Below are 22,527 nucleotides of genomic sequence, written 5' to 3'. Positions count from 1 at the left end.
GTCTTTAACGAGTCTACTCTAGACAACTTTAATCACTAGAGAGAGTTCTAGTGGAAAGGCAAACAGGGAAAAAAGTAGATGGATAGCTAGCAAAAGTAATTCCTCCAAAGTCTCACTCAACTTTTGCATTATGTTAGATGGCAGTAGTAATAAACTAGAAATTGCTTGCAGCTACATTGTTACATTTAATACAAATCTGTTTGCTTTATGCTAAAAGCAGATATAAGATGTTTATAAGTCTCACACTAAAATTAATATAATCTCAGAGATATGGTTTAGTGCATCCAATACAAAAGCATTTAAATGTAGCTGTGACTAGCACTCCCAATTACAGCAAACAATAATTTCCACTGTAGGGTGCGCGCTAATAGGGGAATTTTTCCCAACTTCCCACATACATATAGCAGTTCCAAAAGAGAGTAAGCTGCACTCTTTAAAGGGATACTGAACCCACATTTTTTCTTTCATGATTTAGATAGAGCATGCAATTTTAAGCAACTTTCTAATTTACTCCTTTTATCAATTTTTTTTTCGTTCTCTTGATATCTTTTTTTTCTTTTTTTTTTAAAAAGCAGGAATGTAAGCTTAAAGGGGCAGTAAACCTACAAAATAATGTTATATAATTCTGCACATAGTGCAGAATTATATAACATTATCTTAGCGCAAACTTTATGCAACATAATATTGCAGCTAAAATTTGATTATAAAAGAATTTTTCAAACGAGATACATTGAGTGAAATGGCGCGATCGGGCCGGGCTTTGACCAGACAGCTGCCCAGATGTGCTCAGGGAGAAAACCAGACCCGCTCAGTAGAGCAAGAGCGGCGGTCTGAAAAATCCTCTTTTATAATCAAATTTTAGCTGCAATATTATGTTGCATAAAGTTTGTGCTAAGATAAGGTTATATAATTCTGCACTATGTGCAGAATTATATAACATTATTTTGTAGGTTTACTGCCCCTTTAAGAGCCAGACCATTTTTGGTCCAGCACACTGGATTGCACTTGCTGATTGTTGGCTACATTTAGCCACCAATCAGCAACCGCTACCCAGGTGCTGAACCGAAGATAGGCTGGTTCATTAGCTTACATTCCTGCTTTTTCAATTAAAGATACCAAGAGAACGAAGACAAATTGATCATAGGAGTAAATTAGAAAGTTGCTTAAAATTGTGTGCTCTATCTGAATCATTAAAGAAAAAAATTGGGGTTCAGTATCTCTTTAATAGCAAAACGTGGAAAATCTTTATTCAGCCATTAGAGCAATGTTTCGGGCTCCTGCCCCTTTATCAAGCGCCAAAACGTTGCTGTAATCGCTAAATTAAGGTTTTCAACGTTTTGCTATTAAGGAGTGCAGCTTACTCTCTTTTGGAACTGAGTCTTACTGCAAAAGCAATAGGTGAAACCCTTGTGAGTCATGTAATGTAATCTGTCAGTTCCCACCAAAGATACCCAATGGTCTTCAATGCCTAGTTTGGCTAGATTCAATATAAAGCACACTTCTATAATGTTTAATGCCATGTAGATTTCAAATTAAGGGCCCAATGATCTAAAGCTCTGGCCAGGTTGTCTAAGAAGTCTTGTCAATACTGCAAGGTCTCTCAAAGAACTTTAGAATAGGCTCATTTTAGCTTGAGAGTCATTTATCGTGCTATGCAGGGTACTGGATATTAAGGTTGCAGAAAGAGGCGCTGGTTCAAAGGGGTTTTCAGAAGGTTCCTCTCTGTTTTCCAAGATTTCTCCAAAAGAGCTGTGTCTGTATCTGTTTAGAGAATATCACATTGGCGTAGTGTTTCCAAACACTTTGCAAATAAGTGTAGAATACTCACAGAATGGTATTAGACAAACCAAACAGCTCCACAAGTGGCTCCACAAATGGTCAGGAAAGAAAAAACTAATTTCCTTGGATAGAAATGTCGTTTTTTTTGGCTCAACGCGTTTCAACGGGTATACCGTCTTTCTCAAGAGCAGTTTTAACAAAGTGTTTGGAAACACTACGCCAATGTGATATTCTCTAAACAGATACAGACACAGCTCTTTTGGAGGAATCGTGGAACACAGAGAGGAACCTTCTGAAAACCCCTATGAACCAGCACCTCTTTCTACAACCTACATCGATTTAACAGCCTTTGGAAGAGACTGTTGGAAGGCAGCGGTTCTGACTGGAGGGAGGTGCTTATCTGTATTGTATACTTTTTTCTTTTGTTTTCGTACTGGATATGAAGGAAAGATATCTACATTACAATATAAACCTTTAAAAATAACTGGAAGATAAAATATAATATTAATAAAGAAGAGGTTGGCAAATATATTTAAATAGTAGCTGCCAGCCAACCTCATGCCATGTAATATTGTACATTTTTAGATAGAAGCAAATATAATTATTAAAAACGAATTAGGAACAGAAGTAAAATTCTCAGAGCCATAGCTTAAAGGGACAGTAAAGTCATAATTAGACAAAACATACAATTTAAAAAAAAAAAAAGCTTTCCAATTTATTTATAGTATTTAATTTGCTTCATTCTCTTCTTATCCTTTACTGAAAGGTTTATCTAGGTAAGCTCAGGAGCAGCAAAGAACCTAGGTTCTAGCTGCTGATTGGTGGCTGCATATATATATATATGCCGACTGCCATTGGCATACCCATGTGTTCAGTTAGAAACCAGTAGTGCATTGCTGCTCCTTCAACAAATGATACCAAGATAATGAAACAAATTTGATAATATAAGTAAACTGGAAAGTTGTTTAACCCCTTAATGACCGAGGACGTGCAGGGTACGTCCTCAAAAAAAAGGCAGTTAACGCCTGAGGACGTACCCTGCACGTCCTCGGTGTGGAAAGCAGCTGGAAGCGATCCTGCTCGCTTCCAGCTGCTTTCCGGTTATTGCAGTGATGCCTCGATATGGAGGCATCCTGCAATAACCTCACATGGCCATCCGATGCAGAGAGAGCCACTCTGTGGCCCTCTCTGCACCGGACATCGATGGCCGGTATCGTTGGTGGGTGGGAGCCGAATTGGGAGGCGGGTGGGCGGCCATCGGTGTGCCGCGTGATGTCACGGGGGGCGGGATCGGGGGCGTGACCGTCAGGGGCGCGCACGGGCGCGCGCGCGTGCACGGAGGGTGGCGGGCGGGGCGCGTGCACGGGGCGGGAGCGGGTGGGAACCGCTACACTACGGAAAAGTATTTCATAATCATTTCATAAAACCTGGCTAATCATGTTTGTGCAAAAGCACAAAAAACGATCGTGGAGGGGTGGGGGGGTTGGTTTGTGTGTGGGGAAGCTACACTACAGAAAATTTCAACAAATTAAAAAAACAAACCATTTTTTTCTTCTAAACTGGGTACTGGCAGACAGCTGCCAGTACCCAAGATGGCGCCCATTAAGTTAGAGTGGGAGGGGATAGAGCTGTTTGGGGGGGGGATCAGTGAGGTTGGGGGCTAAGGGGGGATAGTACACAGCAGCATATGTAAATATGCTTAAAAAAATCATTAAAAAAAAATATATATAGCTTTTATTTTAGTACTGGCAGACTTTCTGCCAGTACTTAAGATGGCGGGGACAATTGTGGGGTGGGGGAGGGAAGAGAGCTGTTTGGGAGGGATCAGGGGGTCTGATGTTTTAGGTGGGAGGCTGAGCTCTACACTAAATCTAATATTAACCCTGCAAGCTCCCTACAAGCTACCTAATTAACCCCTTCACTGCTAGCCATAATACACGTGTGATGCGCAGCGGCATTTAGCGGCCTTCTAAATACCAAAAAGCAACGCCAAAGCCATATATGTCTGCTATTTCTGAACAAAGGGGATCCCAGAGAAGCATTTACAACCATTTGTGCCATAACTGCACAAGCTGTTTGTAAATGATTTCAGTGAGAAACCTAAAATTGTGAAAAATTTTACGTTTTTTTTAATTTGATCGCATTTGGCGGTGAAATGGTGGCATGAAATATACCAAAATGGGCCTAGATCAATACTTGGGGTTGTCTACTACACTAAAGCTAAAGCTAAAATTAACCCTACAAGCTCCCTACATGCTCCCTAATTAACCCCTTCACTGCTGGGCATAATACACGTGTGGTGCGCAGTGGCATTTAGTGGCATTCTAATTACCAAAAAGCAACACCAAAGCCATATAAGTCTGCTATTTCTGAACAAAGGGGATCACAGAGAAGAATTTACAACCATTTGTGCCATAATTGCACAAACTATTTGTAAATAATTTCAGTGAGAAACCTAAAGTTTGTGAAAAAAATTGTGAAAAAGTGAACGATTTTTTTTATTTGATCACATTTGGCGGTGAAATGGTGGCATGAAATATACCAAAATTGGCCTAGATCAATACTTTGGGTTGTCTACTAAAAAAAAATATATACATGTCAATGGATATTCAGGGATTCCTGAAAGATATCAGTGTTCCAATGTAACTAGCGCTAATTTTGAAAAAAAAGTGGTTTGCAAATAGCAAAGTGCTACTTGTATTTATGGCCCTATAACTTACAAAAAAAGCAAAGAAGATGTAAACATTGGGTATTTCTAAACTCAGGACAAAATTTAGAAACTATTTAGCATAGGTGTTTTTTGGTGGTTGTAGATATGCAACAGATTTTGGGGGTCAAAGTTAAAAAAAGTGTTTTTTTTTTCAATTTTTCCTCATATTTTATAATTTTTTTATAGTAAATTATAAGATATGATGAAAATAATGGTATCTTTTGAAAGTCCATTTAATGGCGAGAAAAACGGTATATAATATGTGTGGGTACAGTAAATGAGTAAGAGGAAAATTACAGCTAAACACAAATTCCGCAAAAATGTAAAAATAGCCTTGGTCCCAAACGGACAGAAAATGGAAAAGTGCTGCGGTCATTAAGGGGTTAAAATTGTATGCTCTACTTAAATTATGAAAAAAACATTTTGGGTTTCATGTCCCTTTAAGTCCTATTTTAAACAATGAGTCACAGACAATTGGCACATTGATGTTTTACCTTCAACCTGTTGTTTAATAGAGCTTGAATTGTAGAAATTAGTAATAGAGTTGCAGATCTGTATTCTAACGTCAGAACTTGGCACCCGCATTAGACAACCTAAAGCAAGAAAAAAATAAATCATACATACAAAACACAAATCAGAGCAATGAGGTGAGCAAATATAAAATACAACACCAGGAAATTCACTGTTTCTTTCATGTAAGTAGCAAGAGGCCATGAGCTAGTGATGTATGGGATATACATTCCTAACTGGAGGGAGCAAAGTTTTCCAAACCTCAAAATGCCTATAAATACACCTCCCACCTCACTCATACCTCAGTTTTACAAACTTTGCCTTTGTTGGAGGATGGTGAAGCAAGTCGTGCTTGATTTCTTCTGTGAAAGGCGCTTCTAAGCATTTTAAAGCCCAGTTCCTCTCAAAGTACAGTGTTTGTCTGAGGGATGTGAAGGGAGTATTTGCCTAATGATGTCATGTTTTCACCTATGGGAAGTCTATTCTAAGGCTCTCTGTAAATCGGTTGCAGGGATTCATCTGCCACCTCCCTTTACAGATCAACACTATACTCCTCTACCATTACTCTGCTGATATGTTTCAGTACTGGTTTGGCTGTCTGCTATATGTGGATGGGTGTCTTCAGGTAACTATATATCTTTTGTTAAGACACTCTCAGCTATGTCTGGCACTTTATATTTTTAAAGTTTTAAATATATATTGCATATATTTCCCATGAGTCAGGTCTATGTTTATTTCCCTTTGCAGTCTAACAGTTTCAGCATGGAAAATTATGTTTGGGAGAAATTTAGTATATTTTTTTTACTTACCTGAGGTTTCAGCTAGTTGTAACTTTGGTCTGTTTTTTCTAATTTTCGCGGGCAAATTAGGCTCGCGATGGAGCAAAATACTATTTATTGCGCAATTTTTTTTGTCGCGAAGGTTGCTTTTGTTGTGACGCGAGTCACGTCATTTCTTGCATCTTTGATGACGCAATTTTTTTTGTCGCGAAGTCGCGCCTGTTATGACGCGAATTGTGTAATTTCCTGTTAACCTTGGCGCTAAAAGTTTTTTCTAAGCATTTGCGTCATCTTTGTTAGCGACATTTTTGGCGCCAAAAATTTTGTTATATTAAGTCTCCCTCCCTCTTGTGCTCTCTGCTTTCATTTGTTACAGAGGTCTATAATATTTGCTTTTGTTTTTCATATAAGCATTTTTTCCCATTCCTGAAATTGCTATTTTGTGGAAATTGGATATTTTGTTTAAAGGTTATTTTTTCTTTTTTGTTACATTTTTCAAGATGTCTCAAACTGATCTTGCCTCTGATGTTAGGAACCAAGTTGCCTGAAAACAAATCTACCAAAGCTAAGTGTGTATGTTGTAAATTGGCTGATCTTCCTTCTTTAGCTCAAGTATGTGGCACTTGAGAAATTGTTTCATGTTGATAAGATTTCTATAAGTACAAATACATCTACTGTTAAACCTTCACAGTCAAATGTACATGATATTCCTGTAGATATAAAAGATTATATTGCTGCAGCCATAGAGAAGCCTATGACTGCTATTCTGCCTTCAAATAAACGTAAAAGGTCTCATCCTACTTCTCATAATTCTGATGAAGTTTGTATTGACCAACAGCATACTGAAGTATTGTCTGCTGATGAGAACATCTCTGGCTCAGAGGATCCTACTTCAGACTCTGAAATTGATAAATCTTCCTTTTTCTTTAAGATGGAATATATCCGTTCTTTGTTAAAGGAAGTATTGTTTAGTTTGGGTATTGAGGAATCTAGTCCTCTTGATAACAAGAATAGCAAACGTTTGAATTCTGTTTTTAAGACATCTGAGGTTACACCTCAAGTTTTTCCTATTCCAGATGCTATCTCTAATATGATTACTAAGGAATGGTCTAAGCCTAGTACTTCTTTTAATCCTTCTTCTAGGTTTAAAAAATTGTATCCTTTACCTGTGTCTAATTTAGAGCTTTGGGAGAAAGTCCCTAAGGTTGATGGCGCAATTTCTACTCTTGCCAAACGTACTACAATTCCTATGAAAAATAGTACTTCTTTTAAGGATCCCTTAGATAGGAAGATTGAATCTTATCTTAGTAAGGCATATTTATATACTGGCTATATTCTTAGATCTGCTATCTCTATAGCTGATGTTGCTGCTGCTTCAACTTTTTGCTCACAATCGTTTTCGTTCATTTAGTCAGTCTAAAAAACAAAAATCACTCCTTCCCCTAAGGCCTCTGGTTCCAATTGGAGACCATCCACAAATTGGAACAAGTCCAAGCCTTATAAAAAACCAAATACAGCCACTAAGATTGAATGAAGGTGCGGTCCTCAATCCAGTTCAACTGGTGGGGGGGGGCAGACTAAAATTATTTAAAGACATTTGGGCAGATTCTGTCAAAAATCATTGGATTCAGGATATTGTTTCTCAGGGGTATCGAATAGGTTTCAGAATAAGACCTCACATGGGAAGATTCTTTCTTTCCCATGTTCCAACAAACCCTGTGAAAGCTCAGGCTTTTCTGAAGTGTGTTTCAGACCTAGAGCTTTCAGGAGTGATTGTTCCAGTTCCTCTACAGGAACAGGGTTTGGGTTTTTATTCAAATCTGTTCATTGTCCCAAAAAAGGAGGATTCATTCAGACCAATTCTGGATCTGAAAACGTTAAATCGTTTTGTAAGAGTCCCAAACTCAAGATGGTGACTATAAGGACTATTCTGCCTTTTGTTCAGCAAGGTCATTTCATGTCCACAATAGACCTACAGGACGCTTATCTTCATATTCCGATTTACCCAGATCACTATCGGTTTATGAGATTCTCTTTTCTAGACAAGCATTACCAATTTGTCGCTCTTCCGTTTGGTCTAGCGACAGCTCCGAGAATCTTTTCAAAGGTTCTTGGTGTCCTTCTATCTGTAATCAGAGAGCAGGGTTTTGCGGTGTTTCCCTATTTGGACGATATCTTGGTACTAGCTCAATCTTTTCATTTAGTCTCACACGAAACAACTTGTGTCGTTTCTTCAAAGACATGGTTGGAGGATCAATTTACAAAAGAGTTTCTGGATTCCTCAAAGGTCACCTTTTTAAGTTTTCCAGATAAAGAAAGAGTCATGGACACTGAATCTAACAGAAAAGAGACAAATTAAGTTAGTGTTAGCTTGTCTAAACCTTCAGTCTCTATCATTCCCTTCAGTGGCTATGTGCATGGAAGTTTTAGGTCTCATGATTGCATCAATCCCCTTTGCTCATTTTCATATGAGACCTCTTCAGCTTTGCATGTTGCACCAATGGTGCAGGGATTATACTCAGATATCCCAGCTGATATACTTAAGTCCCAACATTCGACAATCTCTGTCTTGGTGGTTAAAACATCACCTTATTGTTCAAGGGGCCTCCTTTGTTCACCCTTCCTGGATTGTGATCACAACAGATGTAAGTTTTACAGGTTGGGGAGCTGTCTGTGGGTCTCTGACAGCACAAGGTGTTTGGGAACCTCAGGAGGCGAGGTTACCAATCAATATTTAGAACTCCGTGCTTTTTTCAGAGCTCTTCAGGCTTGGCCTCTACTGACGAGAGAACTTTATATTCAATTCCAGACAGACAATATCCCTACAGTGGCATATGTCAATCATAAAGGGGGGACTCGCAGTCCTTCAGCAATGAACGAGGTATCTCTGATACCTTCTTGGGCAGGATCCAACTCTTGTCAAATTTCTGCGATTCATATCCCACGAGTAGACAATTGGGAAGCGGATTATCTCAGTCGTCAGACTTTACATCCGGGAGAGTGGTCTCTCCATCCAGATGTGGTTTTTTAATTGGTACAGATGTGGGGTTCCTCAGAAATAGATCTGATAGCCTTGCATCTGAACAAGAAGCTTCCAAGATATATTTCCAGGTCAAAGCATCCTCAGGCGGAGATAGTAGATGCTCTAGCAGTTCCTTGGTTTACCAACCTGCTTACATTTTTTTGCCTCTGGTTCTTCTTCCAAAGATGATCTCCAAGATCATAATGGAACAATCTTATGTGTTTCTGATAGCTCCAGCTTTGCCTCTCAGGTTTTGGTATGCGGACCTTGTCAAGATGTCCAGTTGCCAACCTTGGCTACTTCCTTTAAGCCAGACCTTCTGTCTTAAGGGTCATTTTTCAATCAGGATCTCAAATCACTAAATTTGATGGCATGGAAATTGAACGCTTAGTCATAGAGTTTTTTTTTTACTCAGTTATTAGCACTATGATACAGGCTCATAAGTCTGTTTCCAGGAAAATGTATTATTTATCATTGGGTGGAAAAACCTATATTTCTTGGTGTTCCACTCATAATTATTCTTGGCATTCTTTCAGAATCCCTAGGATTTTACAGTTACTTCAGGATGGTTTGGATAAGGGTTTGTCTGCAAATACTTTGAAAGGACACATTTCTGCTCTTTCTGTCTTATTTCAATATTTTGAAAATTTTACAGGCTCCTCCTTTTGAGCCTATGCATTCTTTGATATTAAAGTACTTTCTTGGAAAGTGTTATTTCTTTTGGCTATCTCTTCTGCTAGAAGAGTTTCCGAGTTGTCTGCTTTCTCTTTTGAGTCTCCTTATTTGATTTTCCATCAAAATAAAGCTGTTTTGCAGACTTCATTTAAATTCTTGCCTAAAGTTGTGAATTCTAACAACATAAATAGGGAAATTGTTGTTCCTTCCTTGTGTCCTAATCCTAAGAATACTCTTGAAAGGTGATTACATTCTTTGGATGTTGTAAGAGCTTTGAAATATTATGTTGAGGCTACTAAGGATTTCAGAAAGACTTTCTATTTGTTATTTTTTCTGGCTCTAGGAAAGGTCAGAAGGCCTCTGCAATTTCTTTTGCATCTTGGTTGAAACTTTTGATTCACAAAGCTTATTTAGAGGTGGGGCAGTCTCCACCTCAGAGTATTACAGCTCATTCTACTAGATCAGTTGCCACTTCTTGGGCTTTTAGGAATGAAGCTTCAGTTGATCAAATTTGCAAAGCAGCAACTTGGTCTTCTTTGCATACTTTTACTAAATTTTACCATTTTAATGTGTTTGCTTCTTTGGAAGCAAAGGTTCTTCAGGCAGTTGTCTCAGTTTGATTCTAATGCCTTTTTGATTTGAGTTTTTCTGACATTTTTAAGAAAACTTAATTCTTTTTTTGGGATTTAATTTCTCAGCGGATTGAGCTGTTTTTATTTTATCCCTCCCTCTCTAGTGACTCATGAACTTCCACATCTTGGGTATTATATCCCATATGTCTCTAGCTCATGGACTCTTGCCACTTACATGAAAGAAAACATAATTTATGTAAGAACTTACCTGATAAATTCATTTCTTTCATAGTGGCAAGAGTCCATGAGACCCACCCTATTTTTTTGTGGGTTTTTTTTTTTTTTGTATAAAGCACATATTTTTTCCAGTTCCTCTCTTTTGTATGCTTTTTACTCCTTTTTTAAACCTCACTTCTTGGCTATACGTCAAATTGAAGTATGAGTGAGGTGGGAGGTGTATTTATAGGCATTTTGAGGTTTGGAAAACTTTGCCCCCTCCAGGTAGGAATGTATACGTCACTAGCTCATTGACTCTTGCCACTATAAAGGCATAATTTACATGCTCCAATGCTCGTGGAAACTTATCTATATTGGGGAAACGACACATATGCTAAGAGATAGAATAAGGGAGCATCTTCGTAATACCAATAAAAGCAAATTTAGACACCCAAGTTTACAAACACTTCAGAGAAGTACATAATAACAAATTATCAGCTTTAAAATACTGGGGTCTATATAAAGTGAAACACAATTGGAGAGGAGGCAATTTTAAACAAAATATCCTAAAGAAGGAAGCCAAATTTATATATAACTAACACAATACATCCACATGGGCTAAACTCGGAGCTAGACTTATTCCCTTTCTTGGGATCTTAAATCATACCCACTTATATAAATAGTCGCTATATATCACGAGACCATTAATTACAACTGTTATTGTTAATATTCATATCTACATCATTTTTCATCTTTTCACTCTTTCCCCCTCTGCAGATAACTAATAGAAATATAATATCCAGACTCTTACCCCTTCATTTTTTCATTTTCATTTCATGATTAATATTTAATATTTTTAGTGTCACAATCTTTATCATTACACACTTAATAGATTAAATCCCATACACCTTTTGAGATATTCTCTGATTATGTATTATATCACTTGTCCAATATAGACACTTTATACACTAGGATTCAATTTAAACTAATACAATAAGAATTGAATTATGAGTCACAAATCACTATTACACATGAAATACACCAAACTGATATATACCGTATATATGTATTGTATATTAAAACGAAGTTCTTCATGTAAGGTCAAAAAACATAATTTATGCTTACCTGATAAATTTATTTCTCTTGTGATGTATTGAGTCCACTGATTCATCCTTACTTGTGGGATATTCTCCTTCCCTACAGGAAGTGGCAGAGAGAGCTGTCTATATAGCTCCTCCCTTAGCTCCACCCCCCAGTCATTCGACCGAAGGCTAGGAAGAAAAAGGAGAAACTATAGGGTGCAGTGGTGACTGAAAGTTTAAAAATATAAATATGCCTGTCTCAATAAACAGGGCGGGCCGTGGACTCGATACATCACAAGAGAAATAAATTTATCAGGTAAGCATAAATTATGTTTTCTCTTGAAAGATGTATCGAGTCCACGGATTCATACTTACTTGTGGGATACTAATACCAAAGCTTTAGGACACGGATGAAGGGAGGGACAAGACAGGGACCTTAAACGGAAGGCACCACTGCTTGTAGAACCTTTCTCACAAAAATAGCCTCCGAAGAAGCAAAAGTATCAAATTTGTAAAATTTGGAAAAAGTATGAAGCGAAGACCAAGTCGCCGCTTTACAAATCTGTTCAACAGAAGCCTCATTTTTAAAAGCCCATGTGGAAGCCACAGCTCTAGTAGAATGAGCAGAAATTCTTTCAGGAGGCTGCTGTCCAGCAGTCTCATAGGCCAAACGGATGATGCTTTTCAGCCAAAAGGAAAGAGAGGTAGCCGTAGCCTTTTGACATCTCCGCTTACCAGAATAAACAACAAACAATGAAGATGTTTGACGGAAATCTTTGGTTGCTTGTAAGTAGAACTTTAAAGCACGAACCACATCAAGATTGTGCAACAGACGTTCCTTCTTTGATGAAGGATTAGGACACAGTGAAGGAACAACAATCTCTTGATTGATATTCTTATTAGAAACAACCTTAGGAAGAAACCCAAGTTTGGTAAGCAAAACCACCTTATCTGCATGGAAAATAAGATAAGGGGAATCACACTGTAAATCAGATAGCTCAGAAACTCTTCGAGCTGAAGAGATAGCAACTAAAAACAAAACTTTCCAAGATAGAAGCTTAATATCTATGGAATGCATAGGTTCAAACGGAACCCTTTGAAGAACTCTAAGGACTAAGTTTAGGCTCCAAGGCTGAGCAACATGCTTAAATACAGACTTAATTCTGACCAAAGCCTGACTAAATGCTTGACCGTCTGGGACATCTGCCAGACGTTTGTGCAGTAGAATAGACAAAGCAGATATTTGCCCTTTTAAAGAACTAGCTGATAATCCCTTCTCCAAACCTTCTTGGAGAAAAGACAATATTCTAGGAATCCTAATCTTACTCCACGAGTAACCTTTGGATTCACACCAATAAAAATATTTGCGCCAAATCTTATGATAGATCTTCCTGGTGACAGGTTTTCTAGTCTGAATCAGGGTATCAATGACCGACTCAGAGAACCCACGCTTTGATAGAATCAGGCGTTCAATCTCCAAGCAGTCAGACGCAGAGAAACTAGATTTGGATGCGTGAACGGACCTTGGATTAGAAGGTCCCGCCTCATTGGCAGGGTCCACGGTGGAACCAAGGACATGCCCACTAGGTCTGCATACCAAATCCTGCGTGGCCACGCGGGTGCTATCAGAATCACCGAAGCTCTCTCCTGCTTGATTCTGGCAACCAGACGTGGGAGGAGAGGAAACGGTGGAAATACGTAGGCCAGATTGAAGGACCAAGGCACTGCTAGAGCATCTATCAGTACCGCCTTGGGATCCCGGGACCTGGACCCGTAACAAGGAAGTTTGGCATTCTGACGAGACGCCATCAGATCCAATTCTGGTGTGCCCCATAGCTGAATCAGCTGAGCAAATACCTCCAGATGGAGTTCCCACTCCCCCGGATGAAAAGTCTGACGACTTAGAAAATCCACCTCCCAGTTCTCTACTCCTGGGATGTGGATTGCTGAAAGATGGCAAGAGTGATCCTCTGCCCATCGGATTATTTTGGTTACCTCCATCATCGCTAGAGAACTCCTTGTTCCTCCTTGATGATTGATATAAGCTACAGTCGTGATGTTGTCCGACTGAAACCTGATGAATTTGGCTGCAGCAAGCTGAGGCCATGCCTGAAGCGCATTGAATATCGCTCTCAGTTCTAGAATGTTTATCGGAAGAAGAGATTCCTCCCGAGACCATAAGCCCTGTGCTTTCAGGGAGTTCCAGACTGCACCCTAGCCTAGCAGGCTGGCATCTGTCGTTACAATGAGCCACTCTGGTCTGTGGAAGTACATTCCCTGAGACAGGTGGTCCTGAGACAACCACCAGAGAAGAGAATCTCTGGTCTCCTGGTCCAGATGCAGTTGAGGAGATAAATCTGCATAATCCCCATTCCACTGTTTGAGCATGCATAGTTGCAGTGTTCTGAGGTGTAGGCTCGCAAAAGGAACTATGTCGATTGCCGCTACCATGAGTCCGATTACCTCCATACACTGAGCCACTGATGGCCGAGGAATGGAATGAAGAGTTCGGAAAGTGGTTAAGAGTTTTGATTTTCTGACCTCCGTCAGAAATATTTTAATTTCTACCGAATCTATCAGAGTCCCTAGAAAGGAGACTCTTGTAAGAGGGAAGAGAGAACTCTTTTTTATGTTCACCTTCCACCAGTGAGATCTCAGAAAAGCCAACACAATGTCCGTGTGAGACTTGGCTAGCTGAAAAGTCGACGCCTGAATTAAGATGTCGTCTAGATAAGGCGCCACTGCTATGCCCCAAGGTCGTAGAACCGCCAGAAGGGACCCTAGCACCTTTGTGAAAATTCTTGGAGCCGTGGCCAACCCGAAGGGAAGAGCCACAAACTGGTAATGCCTGTTTAGAAAGGCAAATCTGAGAAATTGATGATGATTTCTGTGAATAGGGATGTGTAGATACGCATCCTTTAAGTCCACGGTAGTCATATATTGACCCTCCTGGATCAGAGGCAGAATAGTCCGAATGGTCTCCATCTTGAATGATGGGACTTTGAGGAACTTGTTTAGAATTTTGAGATCCAAGATTGGTCTGAAAGTTCCCTCTTTTTTGGGAACCACAAACAGGTTTGAGTAGAACCCTAGCCCCTGTTCCTCTTTTGGGACTGGGTGGATCACCCCCATGGTATGTAGATCTTCTACACAGCGTAAGAACACCTCTCTCTTTGTCTGGTTTACAGACAATCGAGAAATATGAAATCTCCCCCTTGGAAGGGAGTCTTTGAATTCCAGAAGATATCCCTGGGACACAATTTCTAAATCCCAGGGATCGTGAACATCTCTTGCCCATGCCTGAGCAAAGAGAGAGAGTCTGCCCCCTACTAGATCCGGTCCCGGATCGGGGGCTACCCCTTCATGCTGTCTGAGAGGCAGCTAAAGGCTTCTTGTCCTGTTTACCCTTGTTCCAATCCTGGTTAGGTCTCCAGACTAACTTGGATCGGGCAAAATTCCCCTCTTGCTTTGCAGCAGAGGAAGCTGAAACGGAACCACTCTTAACGTTCCGAAAGGAACGAAAATTATTTTGTTTGGTCCTCATCTTATTTGATCTATCCTGAGGAAGGGCATGACCTTTCCCTCCAGTGATGTCTGAAATAATCTCTTTCAATTCAGGCCCGAATAGGGTCTTTCCTTTGAAAGGGATGTTCAAAAGTTTAGATTTAGATGACACATCAGCAGACCAGGACTTAAGCCATAACACCCTGTGTGCTAAAATGGCAAAACCTGAATTCTTTGCCGCTAATTTAGCCAGTTGAAATGCGGCATCTGTAATAAAAGAATTAGCCAACTTAAGGGCCTTGATTCTGTCCATAATCTCCTCTAATGGAGTCTCCATCTGAAGAGCCTCTTCTAGAGCCTCAAACCAGAAAGTAGCTGCAGTAGTTACAGGAACAATGCACGCAATAGGTTGGAGAGAAAAACCCTGATGAACAAAAATTTTCTTCAGGAGACCCTCTAATTTTTTATCCGTAGGATCTTTGAAAGCACAACTGTCTTCGATAGGTATAGTTGTACGCTTAGACAGAGTAGAAATAGCTCCCTCCACCTTAGGAACTGTCTGCCAAGAGTCCCGCATGGCGTCAGATATGGGAAACATTTTTCTAAAAATAGGCGGGGGAGAGAACGGAATACCTGGTCTATCCCACACCTTAGTAATAATATTCACAATCCTCTTAGGGACTGGAAAAACATCAGTGTAAACAGGAACCTCTAAGTATTTATCCATTTTACACAATTTCTCTGGAACCACTATAGGGTCACAATCATCTAGAGTCGCTAATACCTCCCTGAGCAATAAGCGGAGGTGTTCAAGCTTAAATTTAAAGGCCGTCATATCAGAATCTGTCTGAGGAAGCATCTTTCCTAAATCAGAAATTTCTCCCTCAGATAACAAATCCCTCACCCCTACTTCAGAGCATTGTGAGGGCATATCAGATACGGCTACTAAAGCGTCAGACGGCTCAGCATTTTTCCTAAACCCAGAGCTGTCCCGCTTTCCATGTAAACCAGGCAGTTTAGATAAAACCTCTGTGAGGGTTGTATTCATAACTGTGGCCATGTCTTGTAAAGTAAAAGAATTTGACGCACTAGAGGTACTTGGCGTCACTTGTGCGGGCGTTACTGGTTGTGACACTTGGGGAGAGCTAGATGGCGAACCCTCATTTACTTCTGATTGAGAATCATCTATTGCTCTATTTTTAAGTGCTAATATATGTTCTTTATAGTTTATAGACATATCAGTACAATTGGGACACATTCTAAGAGGCAATGGCTTCCAAACATATTGAACAAGGATTTTCCTTGGTGTCAGACATGTTAAACAGGCTAGTAATGTAACAAGCAAGCTTGGAAAACACTGTAATCAAAGTAAATAACACTTAGAAATAAAACGGTACTGTGCCTTTAAGAGAAAAAAAGCTGCACAAATTCTGCAAAACAGTGTAAAAAAGCAGAAAACTTAACGAAATTTTTACAGTAGCATCATAAAGGCTTAGTGACTTTGCACAGCTATGTAAATAAACAATTAACCCCTTAATGGCAAAACCGGATTGAAAAAACCTCAAAACCGGTAAAAAAGACTTTCAGCACCTTGCCACAGCTCTGCTGTGGCTCCTACCTGCCCTGCCCTTCAGAACGATTTGTGGGGGAAAAAACTTTTTACAGCCCTCAAACACAGCAGGAACCTCAGGAGAAGCAGTTAGATGTCTCAGAGGAAAAGAAACTGCGCAACAGAGGCGCGAAAATAGGCCCCTCCCACCTCACTCGATGTTTTGAGGCCTATCAGAGAAACACCAGAGTGTCTCTTAATTAACCATGTGTTACAAAACTCAAAAACAAGCCACAATGACCCCTTTAGTCCCTTCAAAAAACGTTATAATTTTCACTAAATAAAAAACGTTTTTTCCTAACAGTGTCACCAGTAACAAATGAGCCCTTCAAGCAAGCTGAAATTCCTATCAAAGTGTCTGAATACAGCTTACCCTTCCCTCATGGGGATATTGCCAGCCTTTTCTAGAATTAACACAGTCTGTCTAGAAAAATATAGACTGAGCATACCTCACATGCAGCTTAGCCTGCAAACCGTTCTCCCAACTGAAGTTTTCCAGTACTCTTCAGCCCTTGTGAGAACAGCAGTGGATCTTAGTTACAAAGTGCTAAGATATCATCCTCCTTGCAGAAATCTTCATCCCTTTTCTGCCAGAGCGTAAATAATACACACCGGTACCATTTAAAATAATAAACTTTTGCTTGAGAAATAAAAAACTAACATTTTTGTCACCACATAGCTCTTTGCCCTTCCTAGCAGTTAAGCAGGCAGAGAGAATGACTAGGGGGTGGAGCTAAGGGAGGAGCTATATAGACAGCTCTGCTGTGGGTGCTCTCTCTGCCACTTCCTGTAGGGACAGAGAATATCCCACAAGGATGAATCCGTGGACTCGATACATCTTACAAGAGAAACATAGATATTCACATTTCCTTATAAGGAATATTATCTTCACATCAACTATTTTTTGTAGATGGTAAATCTATATCGCACTTCAAGATCAATAATATGGCACTTAGAATATAGCCTATCACTCTAAATACACGAGATTTTCACTCAGTCCAATTTCTCTTCGCCATTCTTTTTTAATTTTCTTTATTTGTTTTCATTTTTCTTAAATGTTGGGTATAATAATATTATATACGAGTGCTAAAGAAACTTAGTACCAAAATACCTTTCTCCAAGTTACTTACAGTTTGATATACTCCTTATTATTTTATTTCTATTACACTATCTAGTTTGGAGTATAAGATTATATATCCAACCTAACAAAGGTATTTCTGTATTAAGTTTGTAAAATTTTACAAAAAATACTTTTGTATTAAAGTTGCAAGTTGGGGAAAGAGAAAGAGCAAAAGAGAGGGTGAGAGAGAGAGAGAGCAAAAGAGAGGGGGAGAAAGAAAAAGAGAGGGGGAGAAAGAAAAGAGAGGGGGAGAAAGAGAGAGCAAAAGAGAGGGGGGAGAGTATGAGAGAGCAAAAGAGGGGGAGAGAGAGCGCAAAAGAGAGGGGAGAGAGAGAGCAAAAGAGAGGGGAACAGAGTGCAAAAGAAAGGGGGGAGAGAGAGCAAAAGAGAGGGGGAGGGAGAGGGGGGAGAGAGAGAGAGCAAAAGAGGGGGAGAGAGAGAAAGAGCAAAAGAGAGGGGGAGAGAGAGAGCAAAAGAGGGGGAGAGAGAGCAAAAAAGAAGGGGGAGAGAGAGAGAGAGAGAGAGAGAGAGAGGAAGCAAAAGAGAGGGGGGAGAGAGAGCAAAAGAGAGGGGGGAGAGAGAGCAAAAGAGAGGTGGAGAGAGAGAGCAAAAGAGAGGGGGAGAGAGAGAACAAATGAGAGGGGGAGAGAGTGCAAAAGAGAGGGGGAGAGAGTGCAAAAGAGAGGGGGGAGAGAGGGCGCAAAAGAGAGGGGGGAGAGAGAGAGCGCAAAAGAGAGGGGGGAGAGAGAGAGCGCAAAAGAGAGGGGGGAGAGAGTGCAAAAGAGAGGGGGGAGAGAGCGCAAAAGAGAGGGGGGAGAGAGCGCAAAAGAGAGGGGGGAGAGAGCGCAAAAGAGAGGGGGCGGAGAGAGAGGGCAAAAGAGGGGAAGAGAGAGCACAAAAGAGAGGGGGAGAGAGTGCAAAAGAGAGGGGGAGAGAGAGAGCAAAAGAGAGGGGGAGAAAGAAAAAGAGAGGAGGAGAAAGAAAAGAGAGGGGGAGAAAGAGAGAGCAAAAGAGAGGGGGGAGTATGAGAGAGCAAAAGAGGGGGAGAGAGAGCGCAAAAGAGAGGGGAGAGAGAGAGAGCAAAAGAGAGGGGGACAGAGTGCAAACGAAAGGGGGGAGAGAGAGCAAAAGAGAGGGGGAGGGAGAGGGGGGAGAGAGAGAGAGAGCAAAAGAGGGGGAGAGAGAGAAAGAGCAAAAGAGAGGGGGAGAGAGAGAGCAAAAGAGGGGGAGAGAGAGCAAAAAAGTAGGGGGAGAGAGAGCAAAAGAGAGGGGGAGAGAGAGAGGAAGCAAAAAAGAGGGGGGAGAGAGAGCAAAAGAGAGGGGGGAGAGAGAGCAAAAGAGAGGTGGAGAGAGCAAAAGAGAGGGGGGGAGAGAGAGAACAAATGAGAGGGGGAAGAGAGAGAGCAAAAGAGAGGGGGAGAGAGTGCAAAAGAGAGGGGGGAGAGAGTGCAAAAGAGAGGGGGGAGAGAGGGCGCAAAAGAGAGGGGGGAGAGAGGGCGCAAAAGAGAGGGGGGAGAGAGAGAGCGCAAAAGAGAGGGGGGAGAGAGTGCAAAAGAGAGGGGGGGAGAGTGCAAAAGAGAGGGGGGGGGAGAGTGCAAAAGAGAGGGGGGAGAGAGTGCAAAAGAGAGGGGGGAGAGAGGGCGCAAAAGAGAGGGGGGAGAGAGTGCAAAAGAGAGGGGGGGGAGAGAGCGCAAAAGAGAGGGGGTGGAGAGAGAGGGCAAAAGAGGGGAAGAGAGAGCGCAAAAGAGAGAGGGGAGAGAGAGCGCAAAAGAGAGGGGGGAGAGAGAGAGCAAAAGAGAGAAGAGAGAGCAAAAGAGAGGGGGAGAATGAGAGCAAAAGAGAGGGGGGAGAGAGAGCAAAAGAGAGGGGGAGAGAGAGAGCAAAAGAGAGAAGAGAGAGCAAAAGAGAGGGGGAGAATGAGAGCAAAAGAGAGGGGGGAGAGAGAGCAAAAGAGGGGGAGAGAGAGCAAAAGAAGGGTGGAGCGAGAGTGCAAAAGAGAGGGGGGGAGAGAGCGCAAAAGAGAGGGGGAAAAGAGAGCAAAAGAGAGGGGGGAAAAGAGAGCAAAAGAGAGGGGGAGAATGAGAGCAAAAGAGAGGGGGAGAGAGAGCAAAAGAGAGGGGGAGAGAGAGCAAAAGAGAGGGGGAGAGAGAGCAAAAGAGAGGGGGAGAGAGAGCAAAAGAGAGGGGGGAGAGAGAGTGCAAAAGAGAGGGGGGAGAGAGCGCAAAAGAGAGGGGGAAAAGAGAGCAAAAGAGAGGGGGGAAAGAGAGCAAAAGAGAGGGGGGAAAGAGAGCAAAAGAGAGGGGGAAAGAGAGCAAAAGAGAGGGGGGAGAGAGAGCAAAAGAGAGGGGGGAGAGAGAGCAAAAGAGAGGGGGGGAGAGAGAGCAAGCGGTGGGACCGCTGTACTGCAAAAAATGGCCCATGTGAATGGGCTTTAGGACTAATTTTCTATAATAGAATAGGAACTTAGGCTAGAATTGATAAGAATAGAGAAAACAAGGTGCAATTTGAATGGAATTAGCTGAATACATTGCTAACAACCTTTTCTGCATTTAGTGGAACTAGCGCTACTGATTGGATCAGCAACGTCTTCCGCTCAGGACCAACAGTGCTTTGCGAGTCCCAAGTGGTATTTCTACTGTGTGTTTAACCCCTTTGCGGGCTTAAACACAAAGTATGTAGATTGACAGTCTTAAAATTGCATGCTCTCGGTTGTATCCTCACTGTTCCCTTAGTAGAGGGACGGGTCATATATGTGGCCTTAGCTAACGTTTCGTTTTGTACCACCCTATCCCAATAAATTCTTATGACCCCATAGTAATATAAGGGTAATATTTGCTACATTATTATACTGGTTGCTATTTTCTTTTTTCTGTGGATTTGACTGTGGTGTCTTCCTGGCTTGTGCCCCCTGGTTGAGGTACTCCCTGACAGAAACTACGTTTGAGAGAGTGTAGGTCTGAAATAAGACTGCCTTGATGAGGGGGTAGTGGCCAGGAGAGGCCGCCCGGCCCTGCTCCGTGCATTAATGTGCACTGATTTATGATTCTATTATTATCTTGTCAACCAGAGGGGTAATTATAATTTACCTTTAGAAGTATCTTTCTTGTGAGCAGGTTTGTTTCTACTACTTATTCTTTGTACCCAGCAATGCCTCATACTTCCAGACGACACCCGAAAACCTCAGGGACTGTCAAGAAGACAGTGCTTGACCACTTTACTCAGCCACCTAAAGGGCCGGAGGAGGAATCAAATGATGGTCTAAGTGACTCGGAATCAGTCGGAGATGGCTCTCAGCCTGACACTCTACTATCTGCCCAGTCACAGTACTTTATTACGGAAGCAACCCTTAAAAAAATTTTAGCACGCCAAACTTGCTCCATAGCAAATTAAATCCAAAGAAGCTATGCCGAACTCCATAAGGATATCTCGGAAATAGGCAACAGGGTGGACTCTCTTGGGAGGAAACAAGATTATATTGCCACAGACCAGACAAACCTTCTAGCATACTCAGAAGCCTTATCTGAGCAACTAACCCAACTTGAATTCTGCGCCCGAGATCAGTTTTGCAGGAGAAGCTGAGGGATGTTGTTGTCTGTTTTCACAGCTTCCTCTATAAAGATAAACTTATTCAGGCTGCCTTCCGAAAACCGCAGATGTCGGAAAGATTCAAAGATATTCAGTTTCTACCTGATCTATCAGCGCATACCCTGCAACATAGAAGGCACTTTCAGCCGGTCACACTGGTTCTTAGAAGGGCAGGCATCAAATGCAGATGGGGCTATCCAACCAAACTGATAATCACACGGGATAACCAGACACATACAGTGAACACCTTATCCCAAGGGACTGCTCTTCTCACACAATGGGGACTCTCGACGTATATATACGAGACCCTCTTCCTACACAGTCGAAGCTACGGGTCAATGCCCCTGGACTGTCAAAGGCCAAAGAGAATGAAAACCCAACAAATGCAGGACCCTCTTCGACCCCATGCATTATCCCCCAGAATCTAGGTTGCTTTCGAGGATTTCCCTTGTTTCCCTTCATCGAGTTTTAAGCTTTCTCCAAGTTTGGCAGACGATTCTGAGTCAGGGGCACTTGGAATGCTTGCCGTCAGGATAATGTTCCGCTATACCAGTTAAGTTGACATGATTACAGGTGAAACTCGAAAAATTAGAATATTATGCAAAAGTTCATTTATTTCACTAATGCAACTTAAAAGGTGAAACTAATATATGAGATAGACTCATTACATGGAAAACAAGATAGTTTAAGCCGTGATTTGTCATAATTGTGATGATTATGGCTTACAGCTCATGAAAACCCCAAATCCACAATCTCAGAAAATTAGAATATTGTGAAAAGGTGCAATATTCTAGGCTCAAAGTGTCCCACTCTAATCAGCTAATTAAGCCATAACACCTGCAAAGGGTTCCTGAGCCTTTAAATGGTCTCTCAGTCTGGTTCAGTAGGAATCACAATCATGGGAAAGACAGCTGACCTGACAGTCGTGCAGAAAACTATCATTGACACCCTCTATAAGGAGGGAAAGCCTCAAAAGGTAATTGCAAAAGAAGTTGGATGTTCCCAAAGTGCTGTATCAAAGCACATTAATAGAAAGTTATGTGGAAGGGAAAAGTGTGGAAGAAAAAGGTGCACAAGCAGCAGGGATGACTGCAGCCTGGAGGGAATTGTCAGGAAAAGGCCAATCAAAAGTGTTAGAGACTTTCACAAGAGCCAACACACAGACGGATCCTGGACATGGGCTTCAAATGTCGTATTCCTCTTGTCAAGCCACTCCTGAACAACAAACAACATCAGAAGCGTCTTACCTGGGCTAAAGAAAAACAGACCTGGTCTGCTGCTCAGTGGTCCAAAGTCCTCTTTTCTGATGAGAGCAAATTTTGCATCTCATTTGGAAACCAAGGACCCAGAGTATGGAGGAAGAA

At 41.4% G+C, this 22,527-nt stretch overlaps 1 protein-coding gene across 1 annotated transcript in view; it reads right to left on the bottom strand.

Annotated features, from left to right (window-relative positions):
* CFAP69 (cilia and flagella associated protein 69) overlaps positions 1–22,527 on the bottom strand; it is a 292,339-nt gene that overhangs the window by 242,814 nt on the left and 26,998 nt on the right. Inside the window, exon 6 of the mRNA XM_053715703.1 lies at positions 4,984–5,082. Coding sequence (XP_053571678.1) covers positions 4,984–5,082 — 99 coding nt within the window. The remainder of the gene's footprint in view (positions 1–4,983; positions 5,083–22,527) is intronic.

This window comes from Bombina bombina, chromosome 5 (assembly GCF_027579735.1).
Source record: "Bombina bombina isolate aBomBom1 chromosome 5, aBomBom1.pri, whole genome shotgun sequence".
NCBI lineage: Eukaryota > Metazoa > Chordata > Amphibia > Anura > Bombinatoridae > Bombina > Bombina bombina.
The sequence above is the reverse complement of the archived record's forward strand: the minus strand, read 5'-3'. Positions and strand labels throughout refer to the sequence as shown.